The sequence below is a fragment of the Rhinoderma darwinii genome, chromosome 9 (genome assembly GCF_050947455.1).
Source record: "Rhinoderma darwinii isolate aRhiDar2 chromosome 9, aRhiDar2.hap1, whole genome shotgun sequence".
NCBI classification, from domain to species: Eukaryota; Metazoa; Chordata; class Amphibia; order Anura; family Rhinodermatidae; genus Rhinoderma; species Rhinoderma darwinii.
Window position 1 is genome coordinate 30,966,531 of NC_134695.1, and position 24,495 is coordinate 30,991,025.

Consider the following 24,495-nt stretch of genomic DNA (forward strand, 5'->3'; position numbering starts at 1 on the left):
CAACAAAAGCCATTGAAAAGTCATTGAAAAAGTCAAGATAAAGGATCTAGCGTCTGTTTACTTAATGCGTTAAAAGTCAAGGTAAAGACGGCTACATCTGTACTAGAAATCATTATATTAATATGGGAATATTTGAACTATTTCTAAGTATTTATTTTTATGTGAATCTTATTGGACGATTCTGAAAAAAGAAATAAAATAAAAAAATTATTTGTGTGCTGTTGAATTTTAATATTTGTTTTTAGAAATTACAAAGGCAACTGAAAATAATTTTGTTTTTTATTGCGTTCTATTATTATTATTATTATTATTGTTGTTTCTATAGATACTACATGTGAGTGTATTCTCAATTAAATGGGCCCGCAGAGGGGCTCTGCATGGATGGAGTGCAATTTAGCTTTTGGGATACAAAGTTTCCGTTGCTGGTTTGCTGACACCATACTATTTCTACAGATGTTGTGAAGTGGCAAAACACTGAAAGCCCCCTAAAATGACTCCCCCCCCCCCATTCAATTTATTTTATTTATTGATGTGACTTGTAATTATTGTACTAATTTGGCAAAATAAAAAAATAAAATATACACTACTTTTTCTAAAAGCTATTATATTTTTGTGAAGTTTTCTAACATTAATAATTAACTTATAAATAAAAACGGTTACATATTTACATAATAATGAGTTACAAGTAAAAAAGGGGTTTTCTCATGATAATGTATCACCTACCCACAGGATAGGTGATAAATGTCAGATTTTGGGGGGTTCGACCACCAAGCTATCTCCAGCAGCACCATAGAAAGTGAATGGAACGCTGGCCGAGAAAGCACATTCCTGCTCGTGTCACATTTGACAATCCGAGACCCCCATTCTCGTGAATAAAAGGGATGGAGAATCTTAGTTATGAGAAATAGAAAGGATATATTATTATTAATAGAAAGGATAGTTATAGAAAGGATGCCCTGGAGTTGGAAAAAATACAAAGAAGAGCAACAAAGCTAATAAGGGGCATGGAGAATCTAAGTTATGAGGAAAGATTAAAAGAATTAAACCCATTTAGCCTTGAAAATAGACGACTAACGGGGACATGATTAACTTATATAAATATATGAATGGTCCATACAAGAAATATAGTGAAAACCTGTCCCATGTAAAATCCCTTCGAAAGACAAAGGGGGCACTCTCTCTGTCTACAAAAAAAGGTTCAATCTACAGAGGTGACAAGCGTTCTTTACTGTGAGAACTGTGAATCTGTGGAATAGCCGACCGCAGGAGCTGGTCACAGCAGGAACTGTAGATAATTAAAAAAAATAAAAACATATCATCTCTAGTCGGATTGCCACTTGGGATCAGGAGGGAATTGTTCCTTTCAACCTTTTCAGGACTGAGCCATTTTTTGCTTTTTATTTTTCGTTTTTCACTCCCCACCTTCCAAGAGCCATAACTTTAGTATTTTTCCATCAATAGAGTGGTGTGAGGGCTTCTTTTTTTGTGGGAGGAGTTGTAGCTTCTATTGGCACCATTTAATGTACCATTTAATGTACTGGGAAACTGAAAAAAAAATATTTGCAGGCTGAAATTGGAAAAAAAGTGTGAATCCTTCATTGTTTTTTGGGTTTGTTTTTACGACTTTGACTGTGCGGTAAAAATGACAACTTAACTTTATTCTGTGGTTCAAAATGATTATGGTGATACCTAATTTATATAGTTTTTTTTATTTTACTACTTTTTTACAAAGAAAAAACGATCGCTGTTCCTGGCCGTTAATCCCGGTTGTCAGCTGTAATACAAACTACAATGTGACACTTTTAAAAGTCACTTAAATAGGTCCTGTGAAAAAAATATATACCTTATACGAATAAACAAGCTAGAAACAAGATGAATCCGATGTGGTCAAATAAAACAGTAAGGGGGACAAGACAAAAAATTATAAAAAAATAAAGCGTTCAAACCATTAAAGTAGGATGGTAGTGATGAGGCATTAAATAATTATAAAGAAAAATTTAGTTATGTAAAAGACAAATAATGGCAGCAAAGATTGAAATAGAGAGACTCATTGCCAAAGAAAGTAGAAATAACCCAAAAATATTTTTCAAATAAATAAATTATGACAAACTGTAAACTCAAAGTGTCGGCCCTCTCAAAAATAATCTGCATATAATGGTGGAGGAGGAGGAGGAGGATAAATTCAATTTATTGAACGCCTTTTTCTCTACTGTATTTACACTGGAAAATTCAATGTCAGACGACATGATTAGGGATAAAGTAAATTCTCCATTAACCCCTTAATGACCAGTCTATTTTAGACCTTAATGACCAGGGTATTTTTTACGTTTTTCCATCGTCGCATTCCAAGAGCTATAACTTTTTTATTTTTGCGTTGACATAGCTGTATAAGGTCTTGTTTTTTGCGGGACAAGTTGTATTTTTTAATAGCACCATTTTGAGGTACATATTATTTATTGATTAACTTTTATTAACTTTTTTGAGGGGGGATAGAAAAAAAATCTGAAATTTTGCCACACTTTTTTGCGTCCTAAATCTACGCCGTTTACCGTGTAGTATAAATAACACAATACGTTTATTCAGCGGGTTGTTACGATTGCAACGATACCAAATTTGTATAGCTTTTGTATGTTTTACTACTTTTACACAGTAAAAACGTTTTTTTTTTCAAAATTATTTGTTTTTGTGTCCCCATATTTGAAGAGCCGTAACGTTTTTATTTTTTTGCCGATGCAGTTGTATGAGGACTTTTTATTTGCGGGAAGACTTGTCGTTTTTATCGGTACCATTTTCGAGTAGATGCAACTTTTTGATCACTTTTTAATCACATTTTTTTAAAGTCAGGATTCACAGAAAACAGCTATTTTTCCGTAGTTTTTTATTTAATTTTTTACGTCGTTCACCGTGCGGGTTAAGTAATGTAATAGATTTATAGTCGGGGTCGTTACGGACGCGGCGATACCAAATATGTGTAACTTTTTAACTTTATTTTGGTTTTTTAATAGTAAAGCAGTTTGTAAGGGGAAAAAGTGGGTTTTTCATTTTTTTCACATTTTTTTTAATTAACTTTATTAAACTTTTTTTTTAACTTTTTTACTAGTCCCACTAGGGGACTTCACTATGCGATCCTCCGATCGCTATTATAATACACTGCAATACTTTTGTATTGCAGTGTATTACTGCCTGTCCGTTCAAAACGGACAGGCATCTGCTAGGTCATGCATGCGGCATGACCTAGCAGGCATTCACCACAGGCAGACCTGGGGGCCTTTATAAGGACCCCGACTGCCATGGGAGACACAGACACTCGGCGATCTTATCGCCGGGTTGTCGGTGGGATGAAAGGGAGCTCCCTCCCTCTCTCCAAAACCACTCAGATGCTATGCTCGCTATTGAGCACCGCATCTGAGGGGTTAAACGGGTGAGATCGATACTAATTTACTTATTCCGATGCCATAACGTAAAAAGTCTATGGCATCGGAATAAGGCCCGTTAGTGACCGACGTAAAAAGACTATGGGCCGGTCACTAACGCGTTAATTGTCACATGCTTAACCCAGCAAGAAGTGCAGCGTTGCCTTAAAAACACTAAAATAGACAAGTCACCGGGTCTGGATGACATACACCCAAATGTATGTACATGACAGCCATTAAGGGGAATTATGTAGCGGGCTCACGGGCTGAGAGCGTTCCATACTCAACGGGTGACGGTTGTGTTATACAGTCAACACCTCACTACAACGGGCGGAATCAAAGATCACTTTGACTCCGCCCGCTTAACACCTTAAATGCAGCGGTCAAATTGCTGCCGCGGCATCTAAATTGTTAGACTATGGGGGGCCCCCTCAAATACGCCATCGCGCCCCCCCCCCATGATGATGGTTGTCATGGCAGCCTGTGGACCTAAGAAAGGCCCCCAGGTCTGCCATCTTTGTACTCCTTTGAAACCCTGCCTCTGGAGAATGTCAGTATCACGATATACTGCAATACATTAGTATTGCAGTATATCATGCAAGCGATCCAACGATCGTTGGGTCAAGTCTCCTAGGGGGACTAATAAAAAAAAAAGTAAAAAAAAATAGTTAAACAAAGTTTTTTAGAATGTTCAAAAAAATAATAATTTCAAAAGTTAAAAAAAATAACTTTTCTGATTTTTCGCCAAAAGCAATGTTACAAAAATTAAAGTTAACATAACATAACATAATAGTTGACACGGGTCAGTATTGAGCTCTCTTCTTTTTAATATGTTTATAATTGACCTTGTTGAGGGTTTATAGAGTATAATTTCAGTATTTGCAGATAATACTAAGCTCTGTAAAGTAATCAACACAAAGGAGGATAATATAATACTACAGATGGATTTAGGGAAGTTGAAGCTTGGGGCAGAGAAATGGCAAATGAAGTTTAATGTGGATAAATGTAAGATTACTTGGGCCAAGGAAACAAATTTGACGGCTTAGGGGCGATCTAATTACAATGTACAAAAATATATTTGGACAGTACAGAGATCTTTTTAATGATGCCTTTCTTGAAAAATATAATATTACAGGTTATGAGTACTAGATTCTGGAGGTAGAACGTTAATCCAGTGATTTATTCTAATTCTCATATTTGGAGTTGGGGAGGAATTTTTACCCTAATGGGGCAATTGACATCCACCTCTTGTAGGTTTTTGCCTTCCTCTGGATCAACACGATAGGATTATAGGTTAAACTTGATGGACCTGTGTCTTTTTCAACCTTATCAACTAAGTAACTATGAGGGTATGTGCACACGCTAGCTGTCATTTACGTGTGAAAAGACAGACTGTTTTCAAGAGAAAACAGCTGCCTCGTTTCACACGTAAATGCTCCTCCTCGCATTTTGCGAGACGTCTGAGACGCTCGTAAATCTTGAGCTGTGCTTCATTGAGTTCAATGAAGAACAGCTCAAATTACGTGGCAAAGAAGTGCCCTGCACTTCTTTGCCGAGGCAGTCCATTTACGCGTCGTCGTTTGACAGCTGTCAAAAGACGACGCGTAAATTACAGGTTGTCTGCACAGTACGTCGGCAAACCCATTCAAATGAATGGGCAGATGTTTGCCGACGTATTGCAGCCTAATAGTAACAGCATTGTACCTGGCAAGGTGAATAATACTGTAGAATTGGATTTCACACCTTGCCCATGAGGTACATAGATCCGAGAAGACCGTTGACAAACAAATGCATCAAGATAAAATGAGGTAATTGAATAGAGCTCTGTCCTAGAATTAAAAAAAAACCTATGGCATCATTGGATAGAGAATATGCATCTTAGTCTTAAAGACTTGACAGGACATTATTATTTTTTTCTTCACCTTGAAGGGTCGACTGACATGGGAGGATGAGTTGAGGGGTTACCATGACATGTATTTTTTTTAAATCTGTGCACTACATTGTTTTTCTGTTAACCCCTTCCCGCATCAACTATATTAAGGCTTTTCATTTTTGTTTCCTCCTCACCACCGTCCAAAAGCCATAACTGTTTTGTTTTTCCATTGATATAGACATATGAGGGATTGTTTTTTTGCGGGATTGAGTTGTTGTTTTTCACGTCACCATTTTTTGAACCATATAATGTACTGGGGAACTGAAAAAAAAAATCTTTGTTGGGTGGAATGGTAAAAAAAAAATGGGATTCCTCAATTTTGTTTTGGTTTTGTTTTTATGACGTTCACCGTGCAATTAAAACTATAAGTTTACTTAATTCTGCGGGTCAATACAATTGCGGTGCTACCAAATTGATATAGTTTTTTTTATGTTTTGCTACTTTTACAAGTAAAAAAGCGAATTGTTACAATAAAAATTTGTGTCGCCATAACTTTTTTATTTTTCAGCTGTTTGAGCAGTGTGAAGGCTTATTTTTTGATGGGTGAGCTGTAGTTTTTATTGGTACCATATTGGGTTACGTAAGACTTTTTTATTACTTTTTATTCCATATTTGGTGGAAGATGAAATGACCAAAAAACAGCGACTTTGGACTTTTACAAATGCAACGATACCAATTATATTTCTCTTTTTTTTTACAGTGTTTTAGAGGAAAAATAAGAAAAGTTTTTTTTACTTTTAATATTTTTTTTGCACATACATTTTTATTTATTTAACATTTTTTAAACTTTTTTTTAGTCCTCCTACGGGACTTGAACCAGCGATCGTTGGATCGCTTGCATGATATACTGCAATATTAACATGAGCACAAAGATGGCAGACCTGGGGGCCTTCATTAGGCCCCCAGGCTGCCATGACAACCATCGGCACACCGCAATCACGTTGCGTGGGGTCGATGGGCTGTCAGAGGGGGCTGCCCCATTGACTGATTAAATGCCACGGCATCTAAGGGGTTAAATGAGGGGGATACCGCTCATTACAGTAAAGTGTCGGCTGTAACTTACAGCCGACACCCGCGTAGTATGGAGTGGGCTCAGTCTATAGGCCTTGTTGCTTGCTGCGTCAAAATTTTCTGTTGGAACGCAGCCCTGACTGATACAAACGGAAACCAGATTTTAATGGTGACGGATCCGGTGCAAATGGTTTCCATTTTTCTCAGTTGTGCAGGGGTTCCGTCGTTTTGACTGAATCAATAGCGTAGTCAACTACGCTATTGATTCCGTCTAAATGGAACCACTGCACAACGGAGACAAACAGAAGCCATTGGCACCGGATCCGTCACCATTGCAATCAATGGTGATGGAAACGGAAACTAGAGGGTATCAGTCAGGGCTCCGTTCCGAGGGAAAATTTTCTGTTCTGGCGGCATGAATAGGACCTACACTATATTAGGCAGAAGGTTTTAATGTTTTAACTAAACTGTGTATATGTTTAAATTCTTTGATTATCTCTTTTTCATTTTTCCATGTGACTATCAATATAAAGATTATTGTAAAGGATTAAAATATGTTCACATGCGGCAGATTTGTTGCAGACATTTCTGAAACTGAAAATCCTTCCCATGCATCTGAATGCTTTTTTCTATGCTGTTGTATATGGAGTTTTACCTCATTTAGATGTATGGAATAGTCACAGAAATTTCTGAGGCAAATCTGCCATGTGTAAACACAACCTTAAAGGTTCTGCTCTGCCCATTATTATTTAGAATTACATCAACACTTAGAGTTTTCTACGGCCCAGTTTACAATTGTGTTTGGAAGACTGAATGCTTTGCCGGGCACTCTCATTACTAGATGACAGAATGACATTTCCATTGTATTGCTAAAGCTTAAATAGGCAGAATCACACAACTGACAGCCTTTGTTCACATTAGCTGTATATAGTCAATTTTAATAATAATAAATTTGCTGAACACCATGTACAGATTGTGTCCATTCTTACCTTTGCATGAATTTGGTTAAGGGCTCCAATTTCTCCTAAAACGAATTCAATACAATATTGCAACATGCTATCAAAACCCTTGATAGACTGCAACATATAGCACAACCACTGGGTGGCCAGACATAAACACCTATAGCATAGCCATCTCATGACAGAGTATCACAAAATTATGTTTTTTTTCAAAGCTGATCATCTTGCACCACACATCTCAGGATATGTTAAGATAAGAGGAAAGGTAAGAAAGAACACGTCTGTACTCCACATTTTTGATGTGATTAGAGTTATGATGCATTATGCTTTGTAAATATCCCATATTATGTCCATTTTAGCAGCCATTCAAAGGCTTTTCACACTACGGTAAATGAAAATGAAGCAGGTCCAGCAATCAGCTGATAGCCATGGGTCTGGCTTATGAAACCCCTGACAATCAGCTGTTACTGCATGGGGAATTTGCAACCAGCCATACATTTCTCTGCTATAACTGCTTTTAGGCCATTTCTTGAAGAATTCCTTAGCGTTTCACAGGTAATTTACAGTGCATTTAGAAAGTATTCAGAACCCTTTACTTTTCCAAATTTTTTCACCTCTCAACCTTACAAGGGGGGTAACTCGCTTGTTTCCTTATCTTACCTAAAATTCTGTTTGTATGCTTTTAAAAGTGTGTATATCGCTTTAAATGTTTGATACTTATTTGCCGTGTATATATTGTGGTGTGACTATTTACATATTTAGGTGTGTGCCCTGTTACCCATTGCTGATTGAGGATTGGTGGGTTGACCTACCCAGCTTCAGTGTGGGCCGACACTGACATAATGTCAAGAGTTACGGTGCTGTACTTTGCGCCAGGATGCTGGTTGGGTGAGGGGGCAGTGGGAAAAAGTATTGGGACACACCTTTTAATCATTGAATTCCGGTGTTTCATTCAGTCCCATTGCCATAGGTGTATAAAATCCATCACCTAGCCAAGTAGTCTGCCCTTAGAGACGGTAATTTTATTGCAACAATTTACTTCGTGACATTTCTTCCCTTCTAGATTATTCACAATTATAGATTATTCACAATCAACTGAGCGTTGGAAGCGTTTAGGAACCACAGCAACTCAGCTACGAGGTGGCAAACCATGTAAAGTTACAAAGCGGGGCCGTCAAGTACTGAGGCACATAGTGCAAAAAAGTCGCCAATGCTCTGTTGACGCAATAACTGCGAGTTCCCAACCTTCTTTAGCATGAACATCTGCCGAGAGCTTTTTGACATGGGGTTCCATGGAAGAGCAGCTGCATGCAAGCCTTACATCACCAAGCACAATGCCAAGCGAAGGATAGAGTGGTGTAAAGCACGCCAACACTTGTCTCTGGAGCAGTGGAGTCTTGTTCTGTGGAGTGCTGAATCATGCTTCTCTATCCGGCAGTCTGATGGACGAGTCTGGGGTTGGTGAATGCCTGACTACATTGTGGCAAATGTAAAGTTTGGTGGAGGAGGGAAAATGCTACGTGGTTGTTTTTAAGGGGTTGGCCCGAGGTGCCTTAGTTCCAGTGTAGGGAAATCTTAAAGCTACAGTATACCAAGACATTTTAGACAATTGTATGCTTCATACTTTGTGGGAACAGTTTGGGGAAGATCCTTTTCTGTTCCAGCATGACTGCGCCCCTGTGCCCAAAATAAGGTCCTGTAAAGGCATGGTTAGGTATGTTTAGTTTTAAAGAACTTGACTGGCCCCCACAGAGCCCTGACCACAACCCCAGTTTTTGCACCAGTTCTGCTATATCTCCTCCATTTTATTTTTTGTTTGTAGCTTATTTATTTTTTTTATTTTTTTTAGGGGGGACTGGGAGGGGGGAGTATTACTTATGGTACTAGTACATTGGTGTCTAAATTTATATATTATTTTTGTCTATATATTCATCTTTATATAAAAAAAGAATTGGCCTAAATAGTTATTTTTCTATTTTAAACATATGATTTTGAATAATGATAAACATACCTCGCAGTTACTAAGGTCCAAATGAAGATCCGATATTTTCTCATTACTTGCCAACCCTTGAAACATTGCTCTGGAATTAAACAGGGACTGCATATTAAAACAAGTAATATAATCAAAATCTCAAAGAAATGCTATATCCATTTTCAAATATCCATCTATGTCTATGGTTAGTTGTTTTATAGCTAGTACATTAATAGTAGAACTACATGTAAGGTAGTTAATCAATTGCCATGGCCTGCATCTAATATAAAAAGCCACTATAATAATGTATTTCTAGAATTCCCCTTTTTTATAGTAAATTCCTGACAACATCTTAAAACATGGACTACAAAATGCAAAGTGATATTAATAATGAAAAGCATCTGAGCTGGAATTTAATTGGTTGATATAGAAACTGGTCTACTTTTCCTGTGCACTAGTTTTGATAAATCTCCCCAATATCTTCATAGAAACATAGTAATTGAAATGGCAGAAAAGACATACAGGTCCATCCAATCTGCCTTTTAGTGTGTATATTATCCCTGTTCAAATATTTTTTTTTATCATACATTAAGAGAATACTCCATAAATATATATATTTTTATATAATATCCCCACCCTGTGCTAGACATCAATCCAGTTTTAGGAGAGAGGAGATGCGGAAGTCAGTTGAAAACAGGGAAACAAAGTAAACAAACAAAAACAAGTTTATACAGTTAGGTCCAGAATTATTTTAACAGTGACACAAGTTTTGGCATTTTAGCTGTTTACCAAAACATATTGAATATACAGTTATATAATCAATATGGGCTTAAAGCGCAAACTCTCCGCTTTAATTTGAGGGTATTCACATCCTAATTTGAGGAAGGGTTTAGGAATTACATCTCTTTAATATGTAGCTGCCTCTTTTTCAAGGGACCAAAGGTAATTGGACAATTATCTCAAAAGCTATTTAATGGGCTGCATGGCCTATTCCCTCATTAATCCATCCTCAATTAAGCAGATAAAAGGTCTGGAGTTGATTCCAGGTGTGGCATTTCCATTTGTTGCTTTGAACCCACAACATGAGATCAAAGGAGCTCTCAATGCAAGTGAAACAGACCATCGTTAGGCTGAAAAACATGAAGAAATCCATCAGTGAGATAGCACAAATGTTAGGAGTAGCCAAATCAACAGTTTGGTACATTATTGAAAAAAAAGACTGCACTGGTGATTTTGTGAACTCCAAAAGGCCTGGACGTCCACGGAAGACAGCAGTGGTGGATGACCACAGAATCCTTTTGTCAAGATACGGGGTATGGACCCACTGGGATGGCAGCTGGCCAAACAGGTAAGGTATAGAGTCTATAGTCCATAAAAAGGGTACCGGAGGCAATGTAGACACGAGCAAGGCAGGCTCAGTTGGGACCAGGCAGCAGGTAGAAGTCAGGCGTAGAGTAGTAGAACAGGCATGGAGATGAAGCACAACATGACAACAGCTCAGCACAACAGTAGACCAGGAGGGTACAGATAGCGCGGGAAACAGGATATAGGAAGGGGAAACACTGGGAAGCTGGAAGACACTTAGGAGACCATTTGCAAGACAGACTAAGGGAAACAACAACAACGCTCAGGTGAGGATAAGAAGGGCGGTGACCCTCTTATAGTCCAGGAGTTCATGAGTAGATGATGATGATTTTCAGGCACCCTCCAAGAGACAGGCTCGATACCCGGATGTGAGTACCGGCACCACACAGGGGGACGATGCAGCACAGCAGCAGGACGTCCATGGCCGCGGTCATCAAGGGGTAAGTTAGAACGACAGACTGCGGCCATAGACGTTACATCTTTCCATGGTGAAGAAAAACCCCTTCACAACATCTACCCAAGTGAAGAACACTCTTCTGGAAGTAGATGTATCAGTATCTAAGTCTACCATAAAGAGAATACTTCATGAGAGCTAATACAGAGGGTTCACCACAAGGTGCAAACCATTAACCCTTTCATGACCAAGGGTCATTGATGGTCAAATTTTCGATTTTTGATATGCACTTCTTTAAACGATAATATCTTTGGAACCGCTTTGAAAATCACAACTATTTTTACTTGATTTTTACAAGACTTATGAGGCTTTCATTTTATGTGTCATTTTTATATCTATCTATCTATCTATCTATCTATCTATCTATCTATCTATCTATCTATCTATCTATCTATCTATCTATCTATCTATCTATCTATCTATCTATCTATCTATCTATCTATCTATCTATCCATACACTGTAGAGGTCTGTGACAATTAGTCCTCTTCTCTCTCTGTCATCCTGGATCGCTGTGAAGGGAGAGTGAAGAGTGTCTCAAAATTTGAATGCATTTTCCGGCAGTCTGACCGTTTTTAACCACCATTTGCCATCCGTTTTTCATGTCAACATGAGCGATTTTAAGATTTTTAAGATCTTGAGGGTATGTTCACACGGCCTATCTACGGACGTAATTCGGGCGTTTTTGCCCCGAATTACGCCCGAAAATAGCGCCTCAATAGCGCTGACAAACATCTGCCCATTGAAAGCAATGGGCAGACGTTTGTCTGTTCACACGAGGCGTATATTTACGCGCCGCTGTCAAATGACGGCGCGTAAATAGACGCCCGCGTAGAAGAAGTGACCTGTCACTTCTTTGGCCGTAATTGGAGCCGCTATTCATTGACTCCAATGAATAGCAGCGCTAATTACGGCCGTAATTGACGCGGCGTTCAAGCGCCTGCACATGCCGGTACGGCTGAAATTACGGGGATGTTTTCAGGCTGAAACATCCCCGTAATTTCAGCCGTTACGGACCCCCGCCGTGTGAACATACCCTTATATGTGGCTAGAAAACAAATTCTATATTATTGGAAAAGAGAAGAACCTCCCAAGGTCAATGATTGGAAGAGAGAGCTAAAAAGATACGTGGCCCATGAAGATGCTGCAAGTTCTTCTAATACGTTAAAACAGAAATGGAAGGACAGATGGGAAAAATTTGTTATGATAAATTAAAATTTTGTTTTTTGTGTTCTGGTCTGTTTTGTAGTTGTTTAAAGGGAATGTGTTGCCAGAAAAACATGTTTGTTTTTTTTAAATTAAACATTTAGTGTGTGGGTGATTAAACATTGTTCAAATTTTTTTTATTTTTTTCACGAGTCAGGAAATATTATAAATTAATTCTAATTTATAATACTACCCATTTTTGGTCACTAGATGGAGCTATTCCCAAAATTGCAGCATTGCAACATTGGGTTAAAAGCCCTCGCTCTAGTGAGCTCTCAGCATCCCCCCCTCCTTTATCCTGGCTAGTGCCGGGATAAACGAGGGGTTTGAACGGTGTAACCTCCTACACTGTGTGTCGCCATTTTTTGAGCTAACACACAGTGTAGTAGGTTTACATACAGTAGTAAACACACACAAACACGAACATACATTGAAATCTCTTACCTGCTCCTGCCGCCGCGGCTCCCTCCGGCCCGTCCGCTCCGTTTGCTGCCGCTGGTCCAAGTGCACAAATCCGGAAGCCGCGACCGGAAGTAGTAATATTACTGTCCGTCCGCGACTTCCGGTCCACAGGAAAATGGCGCCGGACGGCGCCAATTTCGAATTGGACTGTGTGGGAGCGGCGCATGCGCAGTTCCCACACAGACGCCGTACACTGAAGTCAATGGGACGGGAGCCGTTCGCAGTCCCTATGGGACTGTGGCTGCCGTATTCCATGTCTGTATGTGTCGTTAATCGACACAGACAGAAATGGAACAAAAAATGGCAGCCCCCATAGGGAAGAAAAAGTGTAAAAATAAGAAAAAGTAAAACACAAACACACAAATGAATATAAACGTTTTTAATAAAGCACTAACATCTTTAACATATAAAAAAATAATTTGTGATGACACTGTTCCTTTAAGTTAATACCCTGGAGAAAGAGGGGGGTCGGGGAGTGGGGGTTGGGAATTATAGAGGAAAAAGAAGTGAAGAGCAGGGGAAAGGAAGGAAAGAGAGAGGGAAAAATAGTTTGTATTAATATTTCTTATAGGATTTGACTTATCTATGACTTTTTTTCTGAATTTTATGGGGAAGTCTCGGGTGAGGAGGCTACCAAACCAGAGTTTAGTGTCAAGGGATTGCTCATGGAAAATTTGGATATCTACGAAGGAATATATAAGGGGAGGGTTAATTCAATTTTTGTTAGGGCTAAGTGCCCCCTCGTGAATGTATTTAGTTATTGAAGTGAAGGTTGGGTGGATAAGAGGATGGAGGAGGAGAAAAGAAAAAAAGAGAAAGGGAGGAGGAATGGGGGAAAAGAAGGGGAAGGGAAAGGAAGAATAAAAAAGTTATAAAAATGGAATATCTTTTTCAAATCTCCCTCGGCCTGAATGGTTGTCTGTGTATGGGACCAGGCCTCCTTCCCTGGAAAGGGGAAGTGCGGTTTGGCTCATCTGCTAGCTCACGACACGATGTCAATTATAGATTGGCATTGTTGATGTGGCCTAGTGGTCAGAGGGGGAAAAGAAAAAAGTTTTAAAATAAGGAAAAGAAAATTAAAAAGGGGATGTATTCCTCTGGGTATGTAATGAATGATGCTACGAGAGTTTATAACTGTGGAGGGGGCACTGAGCTATGGGGTAGTAATAGAATCTCCCGTTAGGCTAAGTACTATTAGGGTATGTGCACACACACTAATTACGTCCGTAATTGACGGACGTATTTCGGCCGCAAGTCCCGGACCGAACACAGTGCAGGGAGCCGGGCTCCTAGCATCATACTTATGTATGATGCTAGGAGTCCCTGCCTCTCTGCAGGACAACTGTCCCGTACTGTAATCATGTTTTCAGTACGGGACAGCAGTTCCACGGAGTAGCAGGGACTCCTAGCATCGTACATAAGTATGATGCTAGGAGCCCGGCTCCCTGCAGTGTGTTCGGTCCGGTACTTGCGGCCGAAATACGTCCGTCAATTACGGACGTAATTAGTGTGTGTGCACATACCCTTATTGATTCAGAGGTTTGGAGGGCTGAAACACTGTGAGGGCTCCTCCCAGAGACATAATTGAAGAAGTTGGATACATCATGTATATTTTCTTTTTTCTTCCTTTCTCGTGTACTTTTTGTGTTTGATAAATAAAATATTGCTTTAATAAAAAATTTAAAAAAGTAATTGCAGATTATGTATATCACATATGTATAAGGTGGTTCACTGTAGGTGAGGCTGCACTTATACCCCATACCTGCACTTATACTGAATCTCTGTGAAATTATTACTTCCTACTATGAATATTGAAGCTTAAAGAGACTCTGTCACCACATTATAAGTGCCCTATCTCCTACATAAGGAGATCGGCGCTGTAATGTAGGTGACAGTAATGCTTTTTATTTTAAAAAAACTATCTATTTTCACAACGTTAGTAGCAATTTTGGTTTATGCTAATGAGCTTTCTTAATGCCCAAGTGGGCGTATTTTTACTTTCGACCAAGTGGGCGTTGTACAGAGGAGTGCATGACGCTGACCAATCGGCATCATGCACTTCTTCCATTCATTTACACTGCACTAGCGATATAGTTATATCACTATGTGCAGCTACATACACAGACCCTAACATTACTACAGTGTCCTGATAATGAATACAGATGACCATCCAGCCTGGACTTCATGTGTACTCAGAATCCTGACACTTCTGAATCTTTTTTTGTGAGATTCCGGCAAGTGAAACGAAATCTCGCGAGATTACGGAGATAAACGAGATTTGCAGTGTAAATGAATGGAGAGGAGTGCATGATGCTGATAGGTTAGCGTCATACACTCCTCTGTACAACGCCCACTTGGTCGAAAGTAAAAATACGCCCACTTGGGCATTAAGAAAGCTCATTAGCATAAACCAAAATCGCTCCTAACGTTGTGAAAATAGATCGTTTTTTAAATAAAAAGCATTACTGTCACCGACATTACAGCGCCCATCTCCTTATGTAGGAGATAGGGCACTTAAAATGTGGTGACAGAGCCTCTTTAAATAATCCATACCAAGTACATTAAATAGTGGCATTTATAAAAAAAAAAAAAAAAGGAAATTGAATATCTCTATATTTTGCTCCATTCATCTTTCCCTCAACCCTGACCAGTCTCCCTGTCCCAGCCGGTGAAAAACACTCACACAGCATGATGCTGCCACCACCATGCTTCACTGTAGGGATGGTATTGGGCAGGTGACGAGCAGTGCCTGGTTTCCTCCAGATATGATGCTTAGAATTGTGGTTAAAAAGTTCAATCTTGGTTTCATCAGACCAAAGAATCTTGTTTCTCACAGTCTGAGAGTCCTTTAGGTTCTTTTTTGCAAACTCCAGGTGCACTTTCATGTGTCTTTTACTGAGGAGAGGCTTCTTTTTAGCCAAAAAGGCTGCAGTGATGGTTGACCTTCTGGAAGTTTCTCCCATCTGCACACAGGATCTTCGGAGCTCAGCCAGAGTGACCAGAGTCCTGGTTGTTCCAAACTTCTTCCATTTAAGAATTATGGAGGTCACTTTGCTCTTGGGAACTTTTAGTACCCTTCTCCAGATCTGTGCCTCCACACAATCCTGTCTCTGAGCTCTACAGGCAGTTCTTTCCTCCTCATGCCTTGGTTTTTGCTCTGATATGCATTGTCAGCTGTGAGACTATATATGGACAGGGGTGTGTCTTTCTAAATCATGTCCAAATAAAATGAATTTACAATCAAGGTTAAAAATATTTCAAAGATGATCTAGAGAAATGGGAGCCCCCAGAGCTTTCAAGGTTCATCACAAAGGGTCTGAATATTTATGTCCAACGCAAAATTTTAGTTTTTCATTTAAATAAAATTGCAAAAAATCCTACAATTCTGCCTTTCATTTGTCATTATGGGGTATTGAGTGCAGAATGATGGGGGAAATCGTGAATTTTTCTTTATTTTAGCACAGGGCTTCTACATAACAAAATGTGAAAAAAGTAAAAGGATCTGAAGACTTTCCGAATGCACTGCAGAGATCATATGATAAATTCTGTGACTCCAAAAAATGAAAAAATGCTCCTTTTCAGCCCCATTTTGTCTTGTAGTTTTGGATGCTGTTTAGTTTCAATAATTGTAGCCATGGGTATGATTTTATATCATGATGGTAATGTACTTAATTAACCCCTTAAGGACACGGCCAATTTTGGCCTTGAGGACAGAGCAATTTTTTTAGATTTCCCTCTTTGCATCTCGACGCTCATAATGCTTTTATTTTTTGTACGACGTAGTTGTATGAGACTTTGTTTTTTGCAGGACGAGTTGTACTTTATGTAGGTACCATTTTTTGGTACAAATACATTATCGTTTAATTTCTATAAATTTTTATTTTGGCGAAATTGCTGAAAAAAAGCAGTTCCGCAGCAGTTTTAATATTTTTTTTTACACCATACGCCGATCATCATAAATAATGTTATACATTTGTTGTACAGGTTGTTACGGTCGTGGCGATACCAAATATGTCTATATTATTACATGTTTTCGGACTTATATTTTAAAAAGTTTATTTATTATAAAAAATGTGTGTTTCTGTGTATTTTTTTACTTTTTATTTATTTATTTATCATTATTATTTTTTTTACATTCATTTAACTTTTTTTTTTAATCCCATAAAGGGATTTATCATTTTGATTTTGACTTTGTAACTTCAATGTACTGGCATAGATCTATATGCCAGTACATTAGCCTGTTACTGATTGTACACAGGCAGTTGTTAGGACATACCTCAGTATGCCCTAACCACAGGAAATATGTTAAGACAGCCCTGGAGTCCTTCAATGGACCCTGGGCTGTCTGGCCATATGAGTTGTGGGCTTTGATCGTGTCAGAGTTATCTTCTGTGACGCGATCAATGTGCAGTCCCCCCTCCTTGAGCGCCACGATCAGATTTCATCGCGGCGTTCAAAGTGTTAACGGCGGAGATAAGATGTTTCTCTCCTCTCCGCTGTCAGAGCGGGCCGTGGCTGTGTATTACAGCCGTTGCCCCGCTCTCGATCGCCCGCAGAGACGGCTGTCTCACAGGATGAGAATGCTCATCCTAATGCGCGAAGTACTCGCCGCTCAGGACGAGCATTCTCGTCCTGTGTCGGCAACCAGTTAAAGATCCCTGTAGCTGACAAGTTCAGTTTAACTTGTTAAAGATGCTACTGTAAGTTAATTAATTTACCATACAAATCAACAATAGATGTATTTCATATGGTTAGTGTCCTTCTAATACAATGTTTGTTTATTCTGGAGAACAGTCTGTAGCAGATCAATAAAATAAGAAACTGGAAAAATACCTTAATGCATCTGTTGGTAGTTTTGTTTCAGATAGGTCAAGATGTTTGAGAGCAAAGGTCTTGCTTAAAAATGTGGCAATAGTAGGAGATATTTCTTTAACTTTTCTGCAAAATCAGTACAAAGACAAATAAGTCAATTGTTATCAACCAAATAACCAATTTAAGATGTATAATTTTAGAGGGAAAGCTTATATTAGACACAACACATTCCAATTAAATATCAAGTTCATCACTGGGGAATCCACTATATATGGTAAGTTATTTTTCAATAAGTCTTCAAAGAATAAAATTCACCAACATATAGCCGTTCTAGGTGGAGGCAGGTAGGTGGTTGCTTGGCACCAGGTATTTTATCCCTATGACAACACGAATGGTCTACCACTGGGTCACATAAAAGGTTGGTATATAAAATGAAAATGCTTCGACTTGGGCAAAATGTGTGTAAGAGGTTAAGATAACTGGCTAAGCGATAGAAAACAGAGGATGGTTATTAACATAGTCAGATTAGGTTACCGTTACTAGTGTGGTACGACAGGAGTAAGTATTGACCCCTTTTATTTTAAATATATTTATTAATGAACTTGTAGAGGGATTGTGCAGTAAAATATAATTTTTTTGCAGATGATAATAAACTTTGTAAAGTAATTAACACATAAGAGGACAGTATTATTTTACAAATTATTCAAGATAAGTTAAAGGCTTGGGCAGAGAAGTGGCTAATTTTAGGTTATTTACTTAGGAAGGAAAAATACATGGCTGCATTACATTTGCCAGAAATGGGAAAACACTTGTTAAAGGGTAGAACTGACATGGAAAAGGATTTAGGGATATTCGTCAACAGTAAACTTAAAGAGGATCTGTCACTAGTTTATTAATTCCCAATCTCCTAACTAATCTAATAGGCGCTAAGATGCTGATAACTACAGTGTAATTTTTTTCCCAAAAACTTCTATTATTTGCAAAGTTGTGAACATTTTTCTAAATATGCTAATATGGCTCTAATAGCCAAATGGGAGGTAACTCTTTCTTTTCACTCTGGGAGGTGTAATGTTTTCTGTATAACGTTGTCCAATCAGCTTACAGCTTCTCCCCCTTCCCTGCCCAGCAGCACAGTGTGATCATATAGTATACATATACAGCTTCCATTCCCGGCTGTGTTTTCAACTGTTGATATCTCCGGTTGTTTCACAGCTAGAACTGCGATCCTGGTGCGATATGAAAGATTAGAATCTCATATTTAATATGACACCAGACCTGTTCTAGGTGGTCCACAGCTGGAGATATGGCTATTTGAATTGATCCCCCTTCCCTCCAGCTTTAGTCTCTTACACTGTGTGAAGCAGCTTCATGCTGATAGGACAGCGTCAGAGGCTGTGAGGTAGCTTCACCTCAGGAGAATCACTGGTGTTGACACCCCCTTGTCTAGTATAGGCTCATTTAGATATTTAGAAAAAAAGCTCATAACTTTTAAAATAAGAAACTTTTTTGGACACAATTTTCACTAGCATTATCAGTGTGACAGCGCCTATTAGATTAGCTGGGGAAATAGGGCATTACTAAACTAGTGACAGAGCCTCTAACTGTAGCAAACAGTCTCAGGCATCTGCAAATAAGATCATGAATTGCATCAAAAGGGACATAGATACACAAGATAAGAACATAATTCTTCCACTTTACAAATCACTAGTCAGACTGCAGCCAGAGACCTAACTGAAAGTAGCAGCTAAGTGGCAAAAAACTATTTTAAGCAAGCATCTAAACAAGCGTGGGAGCTTGGGAGTGTGCATTGTTTTCAAGTGTGCAATGTCTTAAGTGACACTTAAAGGGGTTTTCTGGTCATGGGGTGGTTTTTCATACTGAAAGTATATGATCGGTGGGGGTTCCGACATCCGGACCCCGCACGGATTAGCTGTTCCAGCTGCCACCAGCATCGGGAGTTATACAGTGTTCGGTGCCGGAAGCAGGAGGCTCCGTACACCGTATAGCGGCCGTGCTGCAGTACTGCAGCTCTGTTCCTATAAACTTGAATAAAAGTCAGAACTATTACAATATTGCATTATTTAACCTGCACGGTGAACGCAGTAAAAAATGCCAGAATCGCTGTTTCTTTGTCACATCATCTCCCACAAAAACATTGAGCAAAAAGTGATTGAAAGTCTCACGTATTCCAAAATGTGACCAGCTCGCACTGCAATAAGTACGCCCTCATACTACTTAATCGATGGAAAAATAAGAAAAGTCATGGCTCTCAGAATATGGCAACAAAGCACAACTTTTATATTTAACAATCAGTTTTTCTCTTGTAAAAGCAGTAAGACATAAAAACGATATCAATTTGGTATCACCATAATCATATTGACCAGCAGAATTAAGTTAACATGCCGTTTTTACTGCACGGTGAAAACGAAACACCCCAAAAAATGGAGTCGCCGCTGTTTTTTTTCCCCATTCCACCCCACAAAGATTTTTTTTCTAGTTTCCCACTAAATTATATGGTGCAGTAAATATCTACAACTCGTCCCGCAAAAAACAAGCCCCATACGACCTTAAATAAAACTGTTGTGAGCTTGTTAGTTGGTTTGCAGCCAGAAGCATAACTGGAAGGAGCTGGAAATGGTTTTGGCACTGGTTTATGAACCCATGACAAGCCTTGGGGTCCCCATCATAGCCTGGTGGCAGATGAAACCCAGTTGGAGTAGGTGGAGGAGTTGCTAGAGCCACAGCCTGCGGGACGGGAGATGCTGGAGATCGATTAATCCTCTGTTGCACAGCCAAAGCGTTCATAAATTGCAGCATCTTATTTTGACATTGGCAGAGCTTTTTGATGCCGTCATAGAGAGTCTGCACCATGGGCTCGGGATTGCAAGCGGGTCCATGGCCTGAGCAAGCTGTAAGGACCAGCGGGTTGTGGACCCACTGTACTAGTGAATTAGTTTAACTTAGGGCCACCTCCAAGGGCATTATCTAAGTATCCTCAACAGTATTCATCCTTTGACTTTTGGAATTTGCTGCGGAGGACCTACCAGGTCGCTACCTCTTGAGGTAGTCCCAGTGTGAGGAAACAACGGTGTAGTACACCGAGGGTGCAGGCACTGGCAGATGATACCTTGGCAAACGGGTGTGGATCAGAAGTCACAGTTCGATTCAGGCAGTAAGCCTATTGCTTATTTAAGATAGCAGGACACAGACTGATAGCGGGTAACAGGATACAGACCCGTAGCAGGGTGCAGACTGATAGAGGGTAGCTGGATACGGACTGGTGGTGGGTAGCTGGATACAGACTGGTAGCGGGTAGCTGGATACAGACAGGTAGCGTGTAGCTGGATACAGACTGTTAGCAGGTAGCTGGATAAAGACTGATAGTGGGTAGCTGGATACAATTGATAGCAGGTAGCGAGGTGTGGACTGGTATCAGGTTGCAAACAGGAACCTTCACATGAAACAACTATGTTGTACCAAATTATGAATATATACTCAGCAGGTCAAGTCACAGGTTAGGTGCCAACAACGCAGTGTCAAAGAACCTCCAATGTATAGTTACAATGTAGCATAACTCCAATACATTATGAGAACAAATTGAGAAAAAAAGGAGCCATAGCGCCACAAGTGATGAAAAATGGTTGCAAAACTTTATTAATATTTGAACACACAATATTAAATAACACAGATTAAAAATAAGGATCTAAAATACCAGGGTGGTTGATTTATGAAAAAATGATTTAACCACGAGTATCCTACGTTTGAGGAATTCAAAAAATGAATATATATGCCCTCAGTAATGACTCTTTCACTTTTTTCCTTTCCCCACCTTTTTTCTATTTTCACCCCCTTTTACTATAAAGCAAACGGGAGACATAACATACATCACTTGTGGCGCTATGGCTCCTTTATGTTGTACCAAAGTTGTTCAGGCACCAGGTGATCTGAGGAGCTGCCTTAAATAGTCCTGGAGCAACAAGAATTGGATAGGAATTGGATATGAAATTCAAAAAGCTCCCTATTCAATCCCTTTTGCTCTCTAAAGAACTGGTGCCTCCAAGCAGGAGGAAAGACGCAGCCACAGGCAGGATGTAGATGCCGGCAGCCACGGATAGCAGAGGGACCAGCCTGCCTGTGGGGCAGGTAAGCGACCCGGCGGTGGCGTTACAGTGTATACTAGAGACCTGTGGAAGAAAAGATACATAAGAACACGTAAACAGAAAACATTCCCGAAAAATAGCGCATGGGAAAGGCAAAGTTCCCCAATACCCTGTTCTAGAATTTTTGTAGATCATGTTTGACTATAGTGAAGTCATGTTTAAGGTCATCAACTTTTGCAGTTAGAGTGAACTGACAGGTCTTTATGGCAGCGAGAATTGCAGAAAATGTATTGTCAATCTGTGAGGCAGATGAGGGAAACCTTTGCGGTGAGTAAAAAAGAGAGAGGCTAGGAGAGCCTTCAAAACAAGGGAAGCGAATGGGTAGGTGACAACTCTTTCCTTTGTTTTGGACCTAGAATTTACCAAGCCGACTAGCATCCCTGGTGCGTACTTATGATAGTAAAGTAGGGGATCCAGGGACTTGATCTTCAACTGGTGGAGGTGAGGAATGAGGTGCCAGATCACCCGAGGTTTCAGAGTCCATAGTGTCCTGGGACCCCAGAGCAGGAGCGGTTGTTTTTTAACTATGGCCACCAGCCATTAGTCCAGATATATAAGACATTCTGTAGTACAGGGATTATGTGGATGGTATTAGTATCAACTGCAACAAAAGTACACTTTCGAGAGTCGAAAGAGATCACAGTCCCAGGACATTTAATGGAGTACTGGCCCTTTAAAGATATCAATAGCCCTAAATAGCGAAAAATAAATAAATAGAAACACTGACCTAAGGGTGAAACAACTCCTATGAACAGGGATCCTTATCTTTGTCAATGTACAAATAAGCAATTACTTTAATCCTGAAATCAGATAGGGACCCTCTGGATGTTGAATCCTAACACCCCATTTCTATACTGAATATAGATTGGCAAAACCCTCCAAAAATTATAAGTGTATAAATGCAAAAAAATACAAAAAAAAAACAAACATCTGCCATGTAGGACTACTTAAAGGGAATGTGTTGCCAGAAAAACATGTTGTTTTTTTTAAAATTAAACATTTAGTGTGTGGGTGATTAAACATTGTTAAAAATTTTTTTATTTTTTTCACGAGTCAGGAAATATTATAAATTAATTCTAATTTATAATATTACCCATTTCTGGTCACTAGATGGCGCTATACCCAAAATTGCAGCATTGCAAAATTGGGTAAAAAGCCCTCGCTCTAGTGAGCTCTCAGCATTCCCCCCTCCTTTATCCTGGCTAGTGCCGGGATAAACGAGGGGTTTGAACGGTGTAACCTCCTACACTGTGTGTCGCCATTTTTTGAGCTAACACACAGTGTAGTAGGTTTACATACAGTAGTAAACACACACAAACACGAACATACATTGAAATCTCTTACCTGCTCCTGCCGCCGCGGCTCCCTCCGGCCCGTCCGCTCCGTCTGCTGCCGCTGGTGCAAGTGCACAAATCCGGAAGCCGCGACCGGAAGTAGTAATATTACTGTCCGGCCGCGACTTCCGGTCCACAGGAAAATGGCGCCGGACGGCGCCAATTTCAAATTGGACTGTGTGGGAGCGGCGCATGCGCAGTTCCCACACAGACGCCGTACACTGAAGTCAATGGGACGGGAGCCGTTCGCAGTCCCTATGGGACTGTGGCTGCCGTATTCCATGTCTGTATGTGTCGTTAATCGACACATACAGAAATGGAACAAAAAATGGCAGCCCCCATAGGGAAGAAAAAGTGTAAAAATAAGAAAAAGTAAAACACAAACACACAAATAAATATAAACGTTTTTAATAAAGCACTAACATCTTTAACATATAAAAAAATAATTTGTGATGACACTGTTCCTTTAAATATTCGTAATGGGGAGTTGGTCAATGGGGACCAAGAGAAGGCAGGTCTACTAAATGATATGGGCTTTGCCAGTGCTATTAATACGTTTTCTTATACACTTTAATCGGCTGAATGTAGATCTGGTCCAAGCGAAGTTAAATAAATTAAATGTGAACAAGGCTCTGGGACCAGATGGCTTACACCCAAGAGTTCTTAACCCCTTTCCATCCCAGGACGTATGGGTACGTCATGGCTGGGGAAATTTGCACTCCAAAAGTCAAATGGTGGTTCTCTCTGAGCCTGGCAGTGTGCCCAAAAAGCAGTTTATGACCACATATGGGGTAGTATAGTATTCTGGAAAACCTGCTTAACTATTTATGGAGTGTGGGTCTTCAATAGCACAAGGTGGGCACAACATATTTGGCACTGAAAGAACATATCTGTGGAAAAATTAAAATTTTCACTCTGCAACATCCATTGAGCACAAATCTCTGGAAAACACCTGTGGGGTCAAAATGCTCACTACACCCCTAGATGAATACCTTGAAGGAGTAGGGGAATAGTTTCCAAAATGGGGATTTATTTGGGGTTTATTTTACAATTTGAGCTTGTTGGCCAATGCTGTGTAAATCCCTAAATAAGGTTTCAAGTGCGCATGGTGCTCTTTCCTTAATCCTGTGGTACAGATATAGCCATCTTTATCTTGACTTTTAACCCATTAAATACACAGTGTCAAGAAGCTTTAACTTGACATTTTCAATGGCTTTTGTTGTGTGATATCACGCTGCAGCAAGTTGTCAGAGTCCAGATAAACTTGGCTACATCTGTATGTCCAGGCAAAAGATTAGTGTCTCTAAAATCAGGAAACACAGCATAATAATTAGAGAGCTTTCTTTTCACAGTGGCACATGCTTATTACAACATATTTGGCACTAAAATTTAATATCTATGCAGGGGCAAACGCAG

At 39.6% G+C, this 24,495-nt stretch overlaps 1 protein-coding gene across 1 annotated transcript in view; it reads right to left on the reverse strand.

Annotated features, from left to right (window-relative positions):
* Positions 1–24,495, reverse strand: part of LOC142660307 (capping protein, Arp2/3 and myosin-I linker protein 3-like) — a 318,596-nt gene that overhangs the window by 79,249 nt on the left and 214,852 nt on the right. The window contains exons 16-17 of the mRNA XM_075836905.1: positions 17,607–17,711; positions 9,328–9,397 (exon numbers count right to left, since the gene is read on the reverse strand). Of these exons, the coding sequence (XP_075693020.1) occupies positions 9,328–9,397; positions 17,607–17,711 (175 nt within the window). The remainder of the gene's footprint in view (positions 1–9,327; positions 9,398–17,606; positions 17,712–24,495) is intronic.